General features: G+C 44.3%; 1 protein-coding gene across 8 annotated transcripts in view; it reads right to left on the minus strand.

Moving 5' to 3' along the window:
* Nucleotides 1-12,818, minus strand: part of YEATS2 (YEATS domain containing 2) — a 56,196-nt gene extending 43,378 nt beyond the window's left edge. For 7 of the 8 annotated variants that reach the window (XM_041416230.1, XM_041416235.1, XM_041416231.1 and 4 more), the window contains exons 1-7: nt 12,701-12,818; nt 9,512-9,609; nt 9,320-9,412; nt 6,100-6,342; nt 3,858-3,973; nt 2,533-2,694; nt 764-875 (exon numbers count right to left, since the gene is read on the minus strand). In XM_041416230.1, coding sequence (XP_041272164.1) covers nt 764-875; nt 2,533-2,694; nt 3,858-3,973; nt 6,100-6,342; nt 9,320-9,412; nt 9,512-9,609; nt 12,701-12,800 — 924 coding nt within the window. In that variant the 5' untranslated portion in view covers nt 12,801-12,818. Of the gene's footprint in view, nt 1-763; nt 876-2,532; nt 2,695-3,857; nt 3,974-6,099; nt 6,343-9,319; nt 9,413-9,511; nt 9,610-12,700 lie in introns of those variants that run through there. The other variant, XM_041416236.1, reaches the window with a different exon arrangement.

A 12,818-nucleotide genomic window follows, 5' to 3' on the forward strand; every position in this document is an offset into this window, starting at 1 on the left:
TACTCACCATCTGCATTAAATGTCCCTAAGCTGCAGGGGAATATTTTCAACCTCCTCCACTGTCTGTATTTAGGGTTGTAATGAGGTATCTTATTTAGCATGAAATTCATCAATGCAGGCAGAGTTCAAATAAAATTAATGCTGCTCAAAGAAAGAGGAGACTAACCCAGCTCAGGACTTAAGTCCACTAATGCCAGGGACTACTAATTAAAAGGAAGAGGAGCAATGGCCTAGTTTTCCAGGACTGCTGCATACTAGAAATCCCAAGTGCTGCAGGGGTGAATAAGTTGGAAAAGGGAGCTCTGTTCAAATGGAATAGGGAACCTCAGCCCTCCCTGCCCCCTCTAACAACAAAGATAATCATTAGCTGATGTGTGTTTACACTGAAGGAACAGAACAGACACGGCAGCCACTTTTCCAGCAGAAAGACAGACCTGAAGCACCCTGTTAGGTTAAAGCCAGTGAAAACATGATAAAAATCTCAAATTTTAGGGAAAAACCAGGTAAGCACTGCTGCTCTGAGAACATTCAGCTCCAGCTGCTTCAAGGCTGGGCTCCCTCTTACTGCATCAACTCCATACAGCCAAAGTAAGAGGCTTTCCTGGATCTATTTCAATTCTCCAGCTCACCTATTCATGTGAAAATAACCACCAGGACACTCATAACACAGAGAGACAAAAGCACATACACAAGCACAGCCTCCTCCAGATTATGCACAAGAGCTCATTTGAACACCTTTCTCGAAAGTATTTTGTTCAAATACCTTCAAATTGTGTATGATATCAATCCTTTTGTTCTGGCTATCCTTGAAGTGTATCTGCACTCTCACTGGGAATTCTCCCCAGCCTCTCCTGGTCAGGTGAAATGGAGGTTCTCTGGAAACAAATGGTGATTACATTTTGATGCAGAAGTGGTACAGCTTTCACCTCCCTCCTTTTCAGAAGGCCAAAGACTGTTTTCCTAGCTGACAACTAAAGTTATCATCAGGTCTGCTATTCACCACAGACAGAGTGTAATCATAGCAATGAGAATTTTATGGCTTTGGACAGCTGAAAACACACTTTAACTTTACACAAGGGGACAGGGAAAAAAACTGTAAAGCACTGTTGGATGAGACATGTGGGAAACAAGTGTGGTATTTTTAAAAAGAAGACAAAAAAAGGGCTGTGCTATGTCAAATGAAAAACACTTGGTTAAAAAAAACCCAAGTCAGCTCACTGCAAGGTGAGCTTCCAATGCAGCATTTTGCAATTACTGCCTGCTGCTCCCTATCTAGTAGCAAAAAGGCACAGGCTTCATCTAACACCAACAGAACAACATAGGGACAACAAGGAACAGTTAATCACTGTCACTCTCCAAGATGAAAAAGAAGGATCTGTAACATTTACTTCTACTCTATATTTCATCTTGTTATTGTAAATGCAATATGGTTTCCTCAACAGAAAAAATGCAAGAGGTTTAAGGGTGATTTTTAGTCCAGAACATTAATGCTCACTACAGTGAAGGGGACTGCAACACCAGGAATCTATTAACCAGATGGGATTAAAGCAGAAGACAACCAGCACTGACAACTGAGAAAGGCACAAAAAGACAGTAATCAAATGTAATTTGGTATGTTACAGAAGAAACACAACAGTTTGCTTTTGTCCTGCTCAGGGCTGTCCTCCCAGAAACATTACTGAGCTGTACCAACACTTCTTATCTCAGGAAAGTCTTCCTGGAGTTGCCTTTCAGTAGTTTAATTTTGCCAGAAATAAGTTGCCTTCTGTACCTAAGCAGCCTCTCCCACACTTCTCCCTCCAGGAGGCAGCTGAACATCCTGTGGAGAATAATTTCTTTGGGAAGACACCAACTATTTCAAAGGCATCCTCCCTCAGTCTTGTCCAAGGAAAGACAAAAGACTGTCAGGGCACTTCCAGAGAGAACCTACCCCCAGCAGGGTCACTTGGAAAACAGGTGTGGGGTACAGGTTTGGGAGAGCACAGGGAAGCTGCCCTGTTTCTGTAGCATAGCACCACAACACTGATGGGGAATCCTCAGAGCACGAAGCCAATGCCACTGATCCCACAAGATGAAGAAACATTTTGGAGTGGGATATTCATACATATTCATACCCAAACACACATGTAGCATTAAAAAGATGGGCAAGTCAGATTTTGGAGATTCCTCTTTCTTTTCCACACTGAAATAGAGGAGTGGTAGAAAACACTTTGTTTAGTACCAGAAGCCTAACCTGAGCAGCAGACAGTGTATGTAACACATACAGGAGAGGCACAACCCACATGAACAGCAAGAAATGCAGCAACTGAATGCTTTTTCTCAGAAGGAAATTTTAAAAAAACCAAGCCAACAAACCTGTTTGGCACATTTGCTACATAAAAAAAAAACCTCATTTATTTTTACTACTATTTTGGAGTAAGCCAAGTTAAGCCAGAGGTTAAATACACACATGGAGTGTTAAACCAGGAAAAGAAGTTGTTAATTGGCACTGTAAGCCTGGCAAGCATGAAGACTGGAATAATTTCTTATTACCTCACTTCTACCAGGTCATTGGGTTTGTAACTGGGGTGGAGGAAGAACCAAACTTTCTTGACAAAATGATTTATGCTGGGTTCTCTCCGAGAGCCTCGGACGTACACCATCCATTTATGGGTTGACTGATCATTTTCTTCTCTCTTGTCAGGGGGAATGTACCTGGCAAAGAAATTAAATAACAAACACAAGATAAAAATCCCAAATAGACAAAGACGGCAAAAAGCATTTCAGGAAAGATTAGGCAAAAAAACTGGGGATGTTAAAACGCCTGTGGGAACCTTGCCCCCTGTACATCTGCTCATTTGTCCTTACTCTGACAGCTCACCAGGAACAGATACAGGTCCCATAATCTACTCTAAATTTCCAACACATTTCCTCTGTTTTAATGCACAACTGCCATACGACATTCACCCATTTAAACGTTTTGCTCTTAATTAAGAAGACTTAATTTTAACATTCTACTACTGTCAAATCCCTTATCCTGTCCTATTCTGAGCTATCAGGAAGCAAAACTACACCAGAATACAACACCAACAACTGTGCTACCATAAATACAAAAGAATTACAATTCTTCTTACAATTTTTTAAGCAACTTCAGTCAATACTTTGTTCTGGGTCCAGCCCTTCAAGAAGCAATTCTGACCCTAAGTTTTGTCAGCAAATGTCTAATATATTCTGTGCAAAAGACTGACTTGAGTAGAGCAAGGATGGAGAGTTAAAACCTGGAATTGTCCAGTTTCCCAAAACTAATGCCTTTCTTCATTAATTTCCTTGAAGATCAAAAGTTATACATATTTACCTGTCTTGTTATCTAAATATAAATAAAAACTGTATGAAATAGTTTATTTAGACTATTCTGAACTTGCACAATTTTCCTCATTGTGGTTGGTGGTGTATTGCTCTCTTGGGGTTTTTCTTCTGTTTAAGAGACCCCCACATTGTACCCATGGACACACTGAATTAGCCAACTAATTCAATTAGCCAAAACACACAATCAGGACAACTGGCTTTTCCAAATTTTCAGGGGAAAACTTTTGACTTCTACCTGATCAAAAAAGGCTGAAAGACTTCCCTTCAGGGAAACAGAACTTGAAATCTCTGCACATATATAAACTTATAAATAAAATAACTACTACAACACCAGTTCCTTCCACAAAATCCTTATGCTGAGACCAGAGGAGGGCTGCCTTGGGTACAGTGATTATTCAAGGGTAACAGCTCATATTGTGACAGCCCAGCAATTTCATTTGTCTCCTAATTGTAACTTTCTATTCAATTTAATCCTGAAATAAAGGACCATCCCTCAGGCTCTGGATACTAACTTGGAGACGTTGCCAACCACAATCGTTTTCTTCACATAAAGTCGTGAAGTTTCATCATTTGACAGTCCGGCATTTCGTTGTCCTGGTTTTTGAGAGCTTGAAACACCCGAACTGTCCTGAGGGTAGGGGAAGAAAAAAAAGGCAAACAAAAACCCAAACATTCCTCTTAAACATCATTTTGTTTGGTGCTAGAAAAGTAAGGTGTTGTTTAAAAAAAAAAAAACAAAACCAAAAACCTGCATAAATAAAAGATCAAAATAGAATAATCCCTAAAAATATTTAAATTGTTCTCTAGGCACATTGAAGCAACTCAGGCATGTAACAATGCTATCCTCCTTGGCCAAGAACACAGTGCATGGCTTAACTGAGCAGACATGGTGTGACATCCCATGGAGCTGAGCCATGACTTCAGCCTGGATTTCAAAAGCACTGCCCCTGCACTATCTGAAATAAAACCAGGCATGGCTAGAACGGCATCGTGCTGGTCACTAACCAGGAACAAAGCTCAGTCGTCCATGAGTGGGGCTGAAAATCTGAATCTTCCCCATTCCCAGCCTCTGCTGCTCTGAGGGACTCTGCTGTTGTCTCACAGTGAAGAATCAAGGCTGGGTCTGAGACAGGAGAGCAGCCATAACCTGCCACTGCCATCCAGGTAAACCCACAGATCCACAGCCATACCTTGGCATAATAAATCCAGGCACTCTGTAACACAACCCCAGCTATCAAGCAGCAGCCAAGACTTCCAGTACAATGATCTGACCACCCACTGTGCCAACACAAGGAGAAGTGTTGTTTGCATGGGACTGAGAGGCTTTTCTACAACCCTGCTGGATGAAGAGTAGGGACTGCCATCTTCAAATGACCACAGAGCAGTCCATTGGATGCACTCTTCTGAGCAATTGCCAGGAGGTCAGTGTGGGAAGCACTGAATTCATTGAGGAACCATTCCCCCTTCTCTGCTAAGTCAGGGATGCTTCAAAGTGGAGCAAGGAGTGACAGAAGGCTGGGATGGCCCCTGCTCAACACTCCCTCAGCCTCCTCTGCGCTGGTCACAGATGCACCAATGTACTATCCCCAGGCAACACAACTGCTCCATCCATCTATGCCCCTAGCACAGAAACAAGTTCTATTGGTCTGGTGGTTTAAAACATAGGTGGGTCCACATTCTGTATGGCTCATCTGCCTTCTGCTACAGACCCAAGGAAGAGCTCCAGCAAACTGCAGCCCTGCTATCAAGGGTGTCACACTGCTTAATGGAGGCAGAATCACTGTTCTTTCTGCCATGGATTAGTGCAAATTATTCAGCTGCAGATGGCAACCATATTCACTGAGATATACCCACCTCTGCATACCCACCCCTGGCAGGCCTGACCACTTACAGGAACTGAAAGAAAACTGAAGAGTTTCACCTCATTTCACACTTCACCTGCAGACACTGAGTGAGCCTCCCCAGTGGAGCTACCTGCAGCCAACAGGTGAAGCATTTGGTGGCTGCACAGTGAACCACAAAGGGAGGGACTGGATCCAGGTCAAAAATAACCCCCCAAAAAGCATGAAGGGACACTGACAGAACATATTTTCACTTGGGTCAGAGTGGTTCAGTTAAGGAAATGGTGGTAATGCACAACAGCAAGCAGCACCATCAAGAGGAAAAACAATTCTCTCCTGTATGGTCCCAAGTTGTGCACCCAGGCTTGACCAACTCACAGTGCCAGGGTGAGCTAATCCTCCAGTGCTACTGTTTGCACTGCAGGCTGCTGAGGAGGCCAAACCCCTCCAGTGGATCCCCTGTTCTGAGCAATGCAGTCCCATGGGCTCCCAGAGCCAGCAGCATTACTCCTGAAAACACTGCAGGGAATGACACCCACTGCTCTCCTCTGCAGGCTCTACCGTCCCGACCTGACTTCCAGCCATAGAGCAAAGCCCAAGCTCAGGCTGTGAAGCACCTCCTTCCCCAGAGGCTACGGCCGAGGCTGGCAGAGCTGTGCTGACCCCACGGCTCTCCCCGGCCTGCTGAGCTCGCTTTGGGCAGGACTGAGGTAAGAGGAGGTACCCACGTTACAGACACTTCAGTTGGCCTCACAGCAAAGCCAGGCTGAGGGAGTGGGAGCAAGCGGTTGGAGAGGGTAAGAAACACATCTTCAGCAAGGTGGGTGAAAACATGAAGAGCTCCTGGTGCCAGCACCGAGTCCTCAGAGCACACACCTCCAACAACTTGATCACCACTCGAGTTTTACTTTACCCGGCCAGCATTTCTGCTCTGTCTCTGGTCCAGGCTGTTTGTCAGCCGCTCGTCGGCGTCCAAGTTGCCATTGTCCTTGTCCAGGAGAAAGTCATTGTGCTGAGAGAGCGAGTCGCTCTCAGAGTGGTTGGCAGAGGGAGTGTCTGAGCCCTGGTTAGCTGGAGATGAAGATCTCGAGGGAGATTCCAAGAATTTCTTGATTGATGGGTGATTAAGAATTGTTGCGTCGCATGACCTGGTCCCCTGCAATGAAGAGGTCGGGAAGATCAGGTCACTGTTTCCCCCAGGAAGATCTGGTCACTATTCCCCCCCAAGGAAGATCAGGTCACTATTTCCCCATAGCCCAGATAAAAACAAAGCTGTGCCAGAAGAGAAAAAGTCAATGAAGAAAGAGCAAATATTTAATCAGCTGCCCTGCAGGAAAAACAGATGCTGCAGAAGATAAAGGCTTAAAAGGGCTCTGCAGAAACAGTACCCTAAATTGAATCAGTTCCTTCACACCTTTTAATCTCAGAAACACATTGTATTTTGGAAGGGAGGACTGCAGCCTACTCAACTACCCAAAATGTCCCTTTGAAAACAACCTCTTCCTGTGCAGCCACCTCCAGTCTCACCACACACAGGAAAGCCACAGCTGCCTGGCTCCTGCAGGCAAGCAGGGCAGGGAAGTGCATCAGGCTCCTCAGCTTTGATACTCATTGGCAGTTTTGTCAACACCCAGGAGGCAAGCTACACCCTGTCTGCACCCAAAGCTCAACAGGGGATAAGTAAAAATGTGCTTAGGCATGCTTGCAAACTTTCCTGAAAACAGGCATCTTAGAGCTAATCTTAGATCCTTCTAAACCTGCAAGGGGGAGGACAGGGCAGGCAAGTGTTCACATCTCTCAGTTTTTTTATTCCCATGACAAAGGCCCTTCTTTTTCTCTTGCATTTGCTTTTTACCTCTGAAGTAGAAGGAAAACATCCATCAACTCAAACCAAATGTCCCCTGGCCACTTCTTGACCCAGGCACCAGACCTCCCAGTCACTTGGGTTTGAGGATGAACCAAACCAGGAGCCCCTGTGCAGCAGCAGAGCACAGCCTCCCTCCAGCTCCTGCAGCCACAGCTCAAAGAGGCTTCTTCCCTGCCCAAACCACCTGCATCAGTCAGGCTGGAACAATTATTCATGGGGCATGTCACAAAGGAAAACAAATCAAGAAACTGACTTGGGATTTATTTGTTGCCTTGTTTGTTTTGTTACTGGTTTTGTTTGGGTTTTTTTTCCCTTCACAGTTTTATTTTTAATCCACATTAAGTTCCCTGATTGAGAATTCTGCCAACATGACTGAGGGGGAGGCAGACACCAGCATCACCACAGAGCAGAACTGCTCTTGAGAGGTGGTAGCAAGAGTGGAGTTATAAACATTGTCCCACCTTGGCCTCTGAAGGACCATTCCAGAACTTCCTTTCCAGTTGTCCATGACATGCACAAGCAGAGCAATTACCAACTCTCAATTGCCAGCTTGGGAGAGTTAAACTCATTTATCCAAAGGCAGGGACACACACACAGTCTGTCCAAAAAACCCCAAAGCTCAAATCAAACACCTCTCCTTTTGTTTTACCTCCAGTCAAGTAAAATGACCAACATTTTGTCCAGTAATTTGTGGGAAAACATAATAAAGCACAATCATGAGGAATCCCAAGCCTCAAAACTCAGCAGCATTGGGTTTGAGAACTGTTTATATTTATGAGTACAGGTCAGGAACTTGTAAATCATCTTCCCAGAAGTTCTGAATTAAACTACAAAGACTCCTATTCTACCAGAAGCAGAAACAAGACAATATTTCACTGCCTGGTGAAACATACAAGAGCCACAATTAAAAACAGACAACAAAGAAAACTGAAATCAGCAACAATTTCAAAATGAAGGAAAAACTTAACCAGGACGTTCAGAAAAAAATTTTAAATGGAATCAAAGATACAGCCATAAACTCATAAAAACTACTGGAAAACGTAATAAAGCAAGGAGGCACCAGTAAGTTTTGTGAATACCTCAAAACAATTACAGAATATATTATTTCTGGAAAGTGTGAAAATCACTAGGGCAAAAAGCAAACACCCTGCATGGCAGAACAAGAAGAACAAGGAACAGTACAGCTCCTGCAGACACATGATGACAATGGACAAAGGCACTTACAAAGATTAGAACTTAGGTCACATTCTTCAGCTGCCTACACAAAAATCAAAGGGGGCAGAGAAATCTCCAAGCCTCCCAAGGATACCACAACCTTTTCAAACTCCAGTTGCTCAACTCCAGTTCAGAGAGGGAAAAACAAGCTGATCCTTTTTGTTTTTACCTCATTCCAAGTCCACTGAAAGGCACAACAGGAAAACCAGGAGCAGCATTGAGAGCAAGTGCTTGGAAGAGAAATTCTTATGGGACTAGAGTGAAACCCATGTTTGCAGCACCCATCTGCAGCTTCCAAAACTCACTGGAAATCAGATCAACTTGAATGGAAAAGATGGTAACAAAATGCCTACATTGGTAATGAACTACATGTCCCTGTGCAATCATGAACACCCTGCAATTAGCAGTCATTAATGACAGAGTGCTCAGAACTGGGGTTTAACTAACAGGGCTTGACGTTTTTTAATCTTGTGAATTTTTAATCACTCTGTGATATCTCCTTGATTTATGTCCTGCTTTACTGCTGCCATCAGTCTGTTCACCAACCCATTAACAGACTGCCTGCCAGGGCAAAGGGAAGATGGTTTCACAGCACTGCCTGAGACTCAAGTAATCTTGAAATCTTTAGTCTTTTTCTTTTTTCCTGAGAAGTGCCCAAATGCATCTGTTGCCACTCTCCTCCTGAGAAATGGGAAAACATATTCCACACTTTTCACAGCTTTGCAAGGACAAACTGTGCAGTGTCTGAGAAACAAGGTGCTCTCAAGGAAAAACTGAGAATGAAAAAAAAAACTGCAGAGTATTTCAGAAACCAGAACCAGAGGCTGCTGAACAACTTCACAACTGCTTCCTCAAGATTCCTCTTTGCCAGGTACCTGAGGCCCAGCAAATGATGCAAAGGTCTCCTCCCACTGTCAACCCACTTGCAGTTTGTATTCCACTATTTCATTAAATCACACCTTAACACCAAACATCAGCTGAACAGCCATTGAATTCCACACCTTCCTCTGCAAAGTCCCTGAAGTCTTGTTATTCCCAAAGTAGTTTTTACCTCTCCAGCTTTGAGGAGACCAGCAGAGGCATAATAGTTAGCCACAATGCAGGCACGCAGCTTGTCCATCATCCTCCTGGCTTCAATCAGGCGCTGCAGAAAGGAAACACACAGCAATGGTCAGCACTGCAGCAATCCCCCACACCCCAAACACCAAGATCTTTGATATTTATAAGAACAAAACCTTTATACCTGATCTATAACTTCAATTTCATGCTCTTTACTCTTCATTTCGACGGCAAACTGTTCCTTTATAATGGTCTCAATCTTCTGCACAGTAACATCTCGAGCTGTACAAGGCCGCACAAGGAAAATAAAGGAGGAAGTATTTACATTTCTATTTCTGAGGCTCCATTTGAAAACAGAAAGATCAGAAATCACTACAGAGTGAGAAATGAAGGGATAGTAAGTTCAGCACACACACACACAAAAAGGGAAGGATCATTTTCTTCCAAAAAAAAGTTACTTCTTAACAAAAACCACATGTATCTTTAAAAGCCGGCTTATGTGGAGAGCTATTTTTCCCTTTTTAGGTCTGAGATGGCAAATAACAGAAAATGGGAAGAAGAGGGCCAGTTTGTTTACTTCTGCCCCAGTAAAGCTGTAAACAGCAAAAGGAAAACTCCAGCCCCAGTAAAGCTGTAAAGAGTAGAAGGAAAACTCCACGGTGCTGGCCCAGCGCTGCCACTGCGCCGGAGCGAGACGGAACCACGGGCCTTCTTCTGCTCTCCTTGGCCAGACCCACATCCAGGAAATTTACACCACCTCACACAGCAAGAATACAGCACACTCGTATTTATACAGCCCTGGCACGAAGTGCAGCCTGCTCTGGAGTGCCTACAAGCTGTTTATTACTCACAAGGGAAGCTACATTATCAAAATCTGGTGTCTACCTCTTGCAAAATCCTCTTCCAGCACAGCAGACAGAAAAATGTAGCCTTTCAGCAGGAGTTTACTGACCTTGGTGGAAAGTATGCAGTTTAGGATTTCAAACCGTGCAAATGCCTTACAGCAAATTAGTGGCTAAGAATGTAACAGGCATATTATCATATTTTTCTAGGATATGTATAAACATAAGAACTACTCTTTTTGCTCTACACCTACTGTAGACTTTAATATCACCCTTCATTTAGGGCACCTCCATTACATCAAGGGGTTTCAAACAAATTCTGGTTTTAGCAAATTCTAAGTCAGAACCTGGCATAGCAGGAATTACAATTCTAGAAGAAGGCCTGGAAAAGGTGCTGCAGCCTGTGTCAGTCATGGAGTGACCCCACTATAAAGCAGATCAGCAAAAGAGTTTGGTTTTCCCTGGAAAAATCTTACATTGTTTCTACATGAAACAGGAGGCAACAGCACAAAGACTTTGGCTTGAGCTTCAGAGGAAGTGTTTATCCTCCTAAAAAGTACATTTCTGTTTGAAGAAGTTTCTAATATCACCAGAGAGAAGGGAAAGAAAAGCAAGTCAAAGCTTTGCTGGCATCTTCCAGATGGCACAGATAATTTTACTGTCTGATCAGGTACCTACAACAGGAGTGAGGCAACTGATGCCTCTATATGCAACAGGGGTATCCTAAATAATTCTCCTTCTTTCCACATACATATATACACACACAGATGTATATATATGTGTATGTGTGAATATATATATATATATTTAGGACCAGAAATAGTTCAAGCCTACACTAAAACACAATTATGGTTGAATCTGTACGAGTAAGGCAAAATTAAAACCCAGAGGGATATCACTTACCTCCAGCCATGAACACCATGATGAGGAAATGCTCATGTAAGGCTATACACTAAAATAAATCTAAACAGATTAAGGCATCAGAGGTATGGTTCAGAAAGGGACAACTGCACCTCTTCCCAAGGCTGATTTTTGCCATGCCACAGCAGCATCATGATGATTCAAGCACTTTAGGATTTGTGGTTATACTAGAGAGGCTTTTAAGAACACTTTATATTCATTTTTCCCCAGCTTAGTGTCAACCACAGTATCTCATAAAGATCATGTTAGTGAAATTTGTGTAGTTAAGGAATTCCAGTACTGAAAGCTGGAGACCTTCCATGAAAAGAAGAAAGAAGCCAATTTGGAGGAATCTCCTGAAAGCAAGGTTCCCTTTGGCAAGGACAGTTTTCCAAGGCCCTGCGACTCTCCCTGCTCATCATAAAAACCTTCAGAAAAGTTGCTTCAGAAGCAGATTAAAAACCTGCCTCCAGTCCCTGGGACAGGCCAGAACAGAGTGTGGTGGCTTCTGGCAGGCAGGCAGGGCAGGCAGCTGGCAGTGGTGACATGGCCAGCTGCAGCACGGCTGCCCCAGGCCCCCGCCCCACGTGGCAGACAGGACTGCCCAGCAACACACTCAACCAGAGCTCAGCCCCCTCAGAGCTGTCCAGCTGTACAGCATCCCCCAAAACGTCACCCACTAAGCCATCCTCTGTCCCTCTCCAACTGGCAGCTCCAGCTCTATTCCTGGATCTTTTTCAGAGCCCACAGCCAGCCTCAGTTTTCTCACCACCCTGTTTGTCAGCTCTTCCCATCACGATCCTCTCTCACTAGCTATGCTATGCCAAAATTCACTAGCCTACTCCCTGCCCCCGGGGCAAGCAGCTCTACTCTCATTTGCCCAGAGAGACTGCAACCTGTCCCAGGCACTCTGCCAACAGGCTGGTTCCCAAAGCAAGCACATCCAAGCGTGCCAAATGCAAACCTACTCATCCAGCTACTTGCTCCACTACACTTCTTTACCCACCTTTCCTTCAGTCATGCTCCTCTTCCTCCTCTCTTGCACATTTCAAAGCCCCTTCCTTCTCCCCAAATTATCTTTTCTACACTTTATCAAAGAAGCTCCTTTCTGCTTCATCTGCCAGCTCTTGCAAACACTTGTCATCTTCCAACAGCCAGTGCATGCACTGCAGGGCTGTGCATCTCTTTTACCCCGCAGGGTCATGAATTTTTTTTCTCGTCCCCATGCTGTACTGTGACCTCTATCCCCCAAAATGTAAACAACCTGCCAATCTTTCCCAGAGCAGACTTCAGCCACAAAACAAATACAAAGGCTGGAGAACAACTCAGCACAGGAAGATGGACTGTAAATACTTTAGGAAGCAACAGGAACCAAAGTGCTGGGGCCATGGACAGCTTGTGCTCCATCTCCTATCATGCATCAAAGGCTACAACCTCATACCTTACTTCTGGTCCAGATAGGAGGAAGGGATGACTCCACATAAGATACATCTTTATTTGGCTATACGGAGGTATCACTACCTGCCTTGCTCCTCATCTGTCCTTCGCCCCTAACTCCTACCCCAGCCTTTTCCTGACTGCTTTACAGACAGCATGCACATGCAGAGAATTTCCAATTCCACAGCTCCTACCTGACTGTTCAGCTGCTTTGTGCCGCTTGTTGGGATGTGTGACGGTGATGTCCTCATAGTCAGGGTCCTTCTCGGCGATCACTCTCTTGATCCCAGACATGTTCTCTACTCCACTAGC

Source organism: Onychostruthus taczanowskii, unplaced genomic scaffold, assembly GCF_017590055.1.
Source record: "Onychostruthus taczanowskii isolate IOZ18803 unplaced genomic scaffold, ASM1759005v1 scaffold51, whole genome shotgun sequence".
NCBI classification, from domain to species: domain Eukaryota; kingdom Metazoa; phylum Chordata; class Aves; order Passeriformes; family Passeridae; genus Onychostruthus; species Onychostruthus taczanowskii.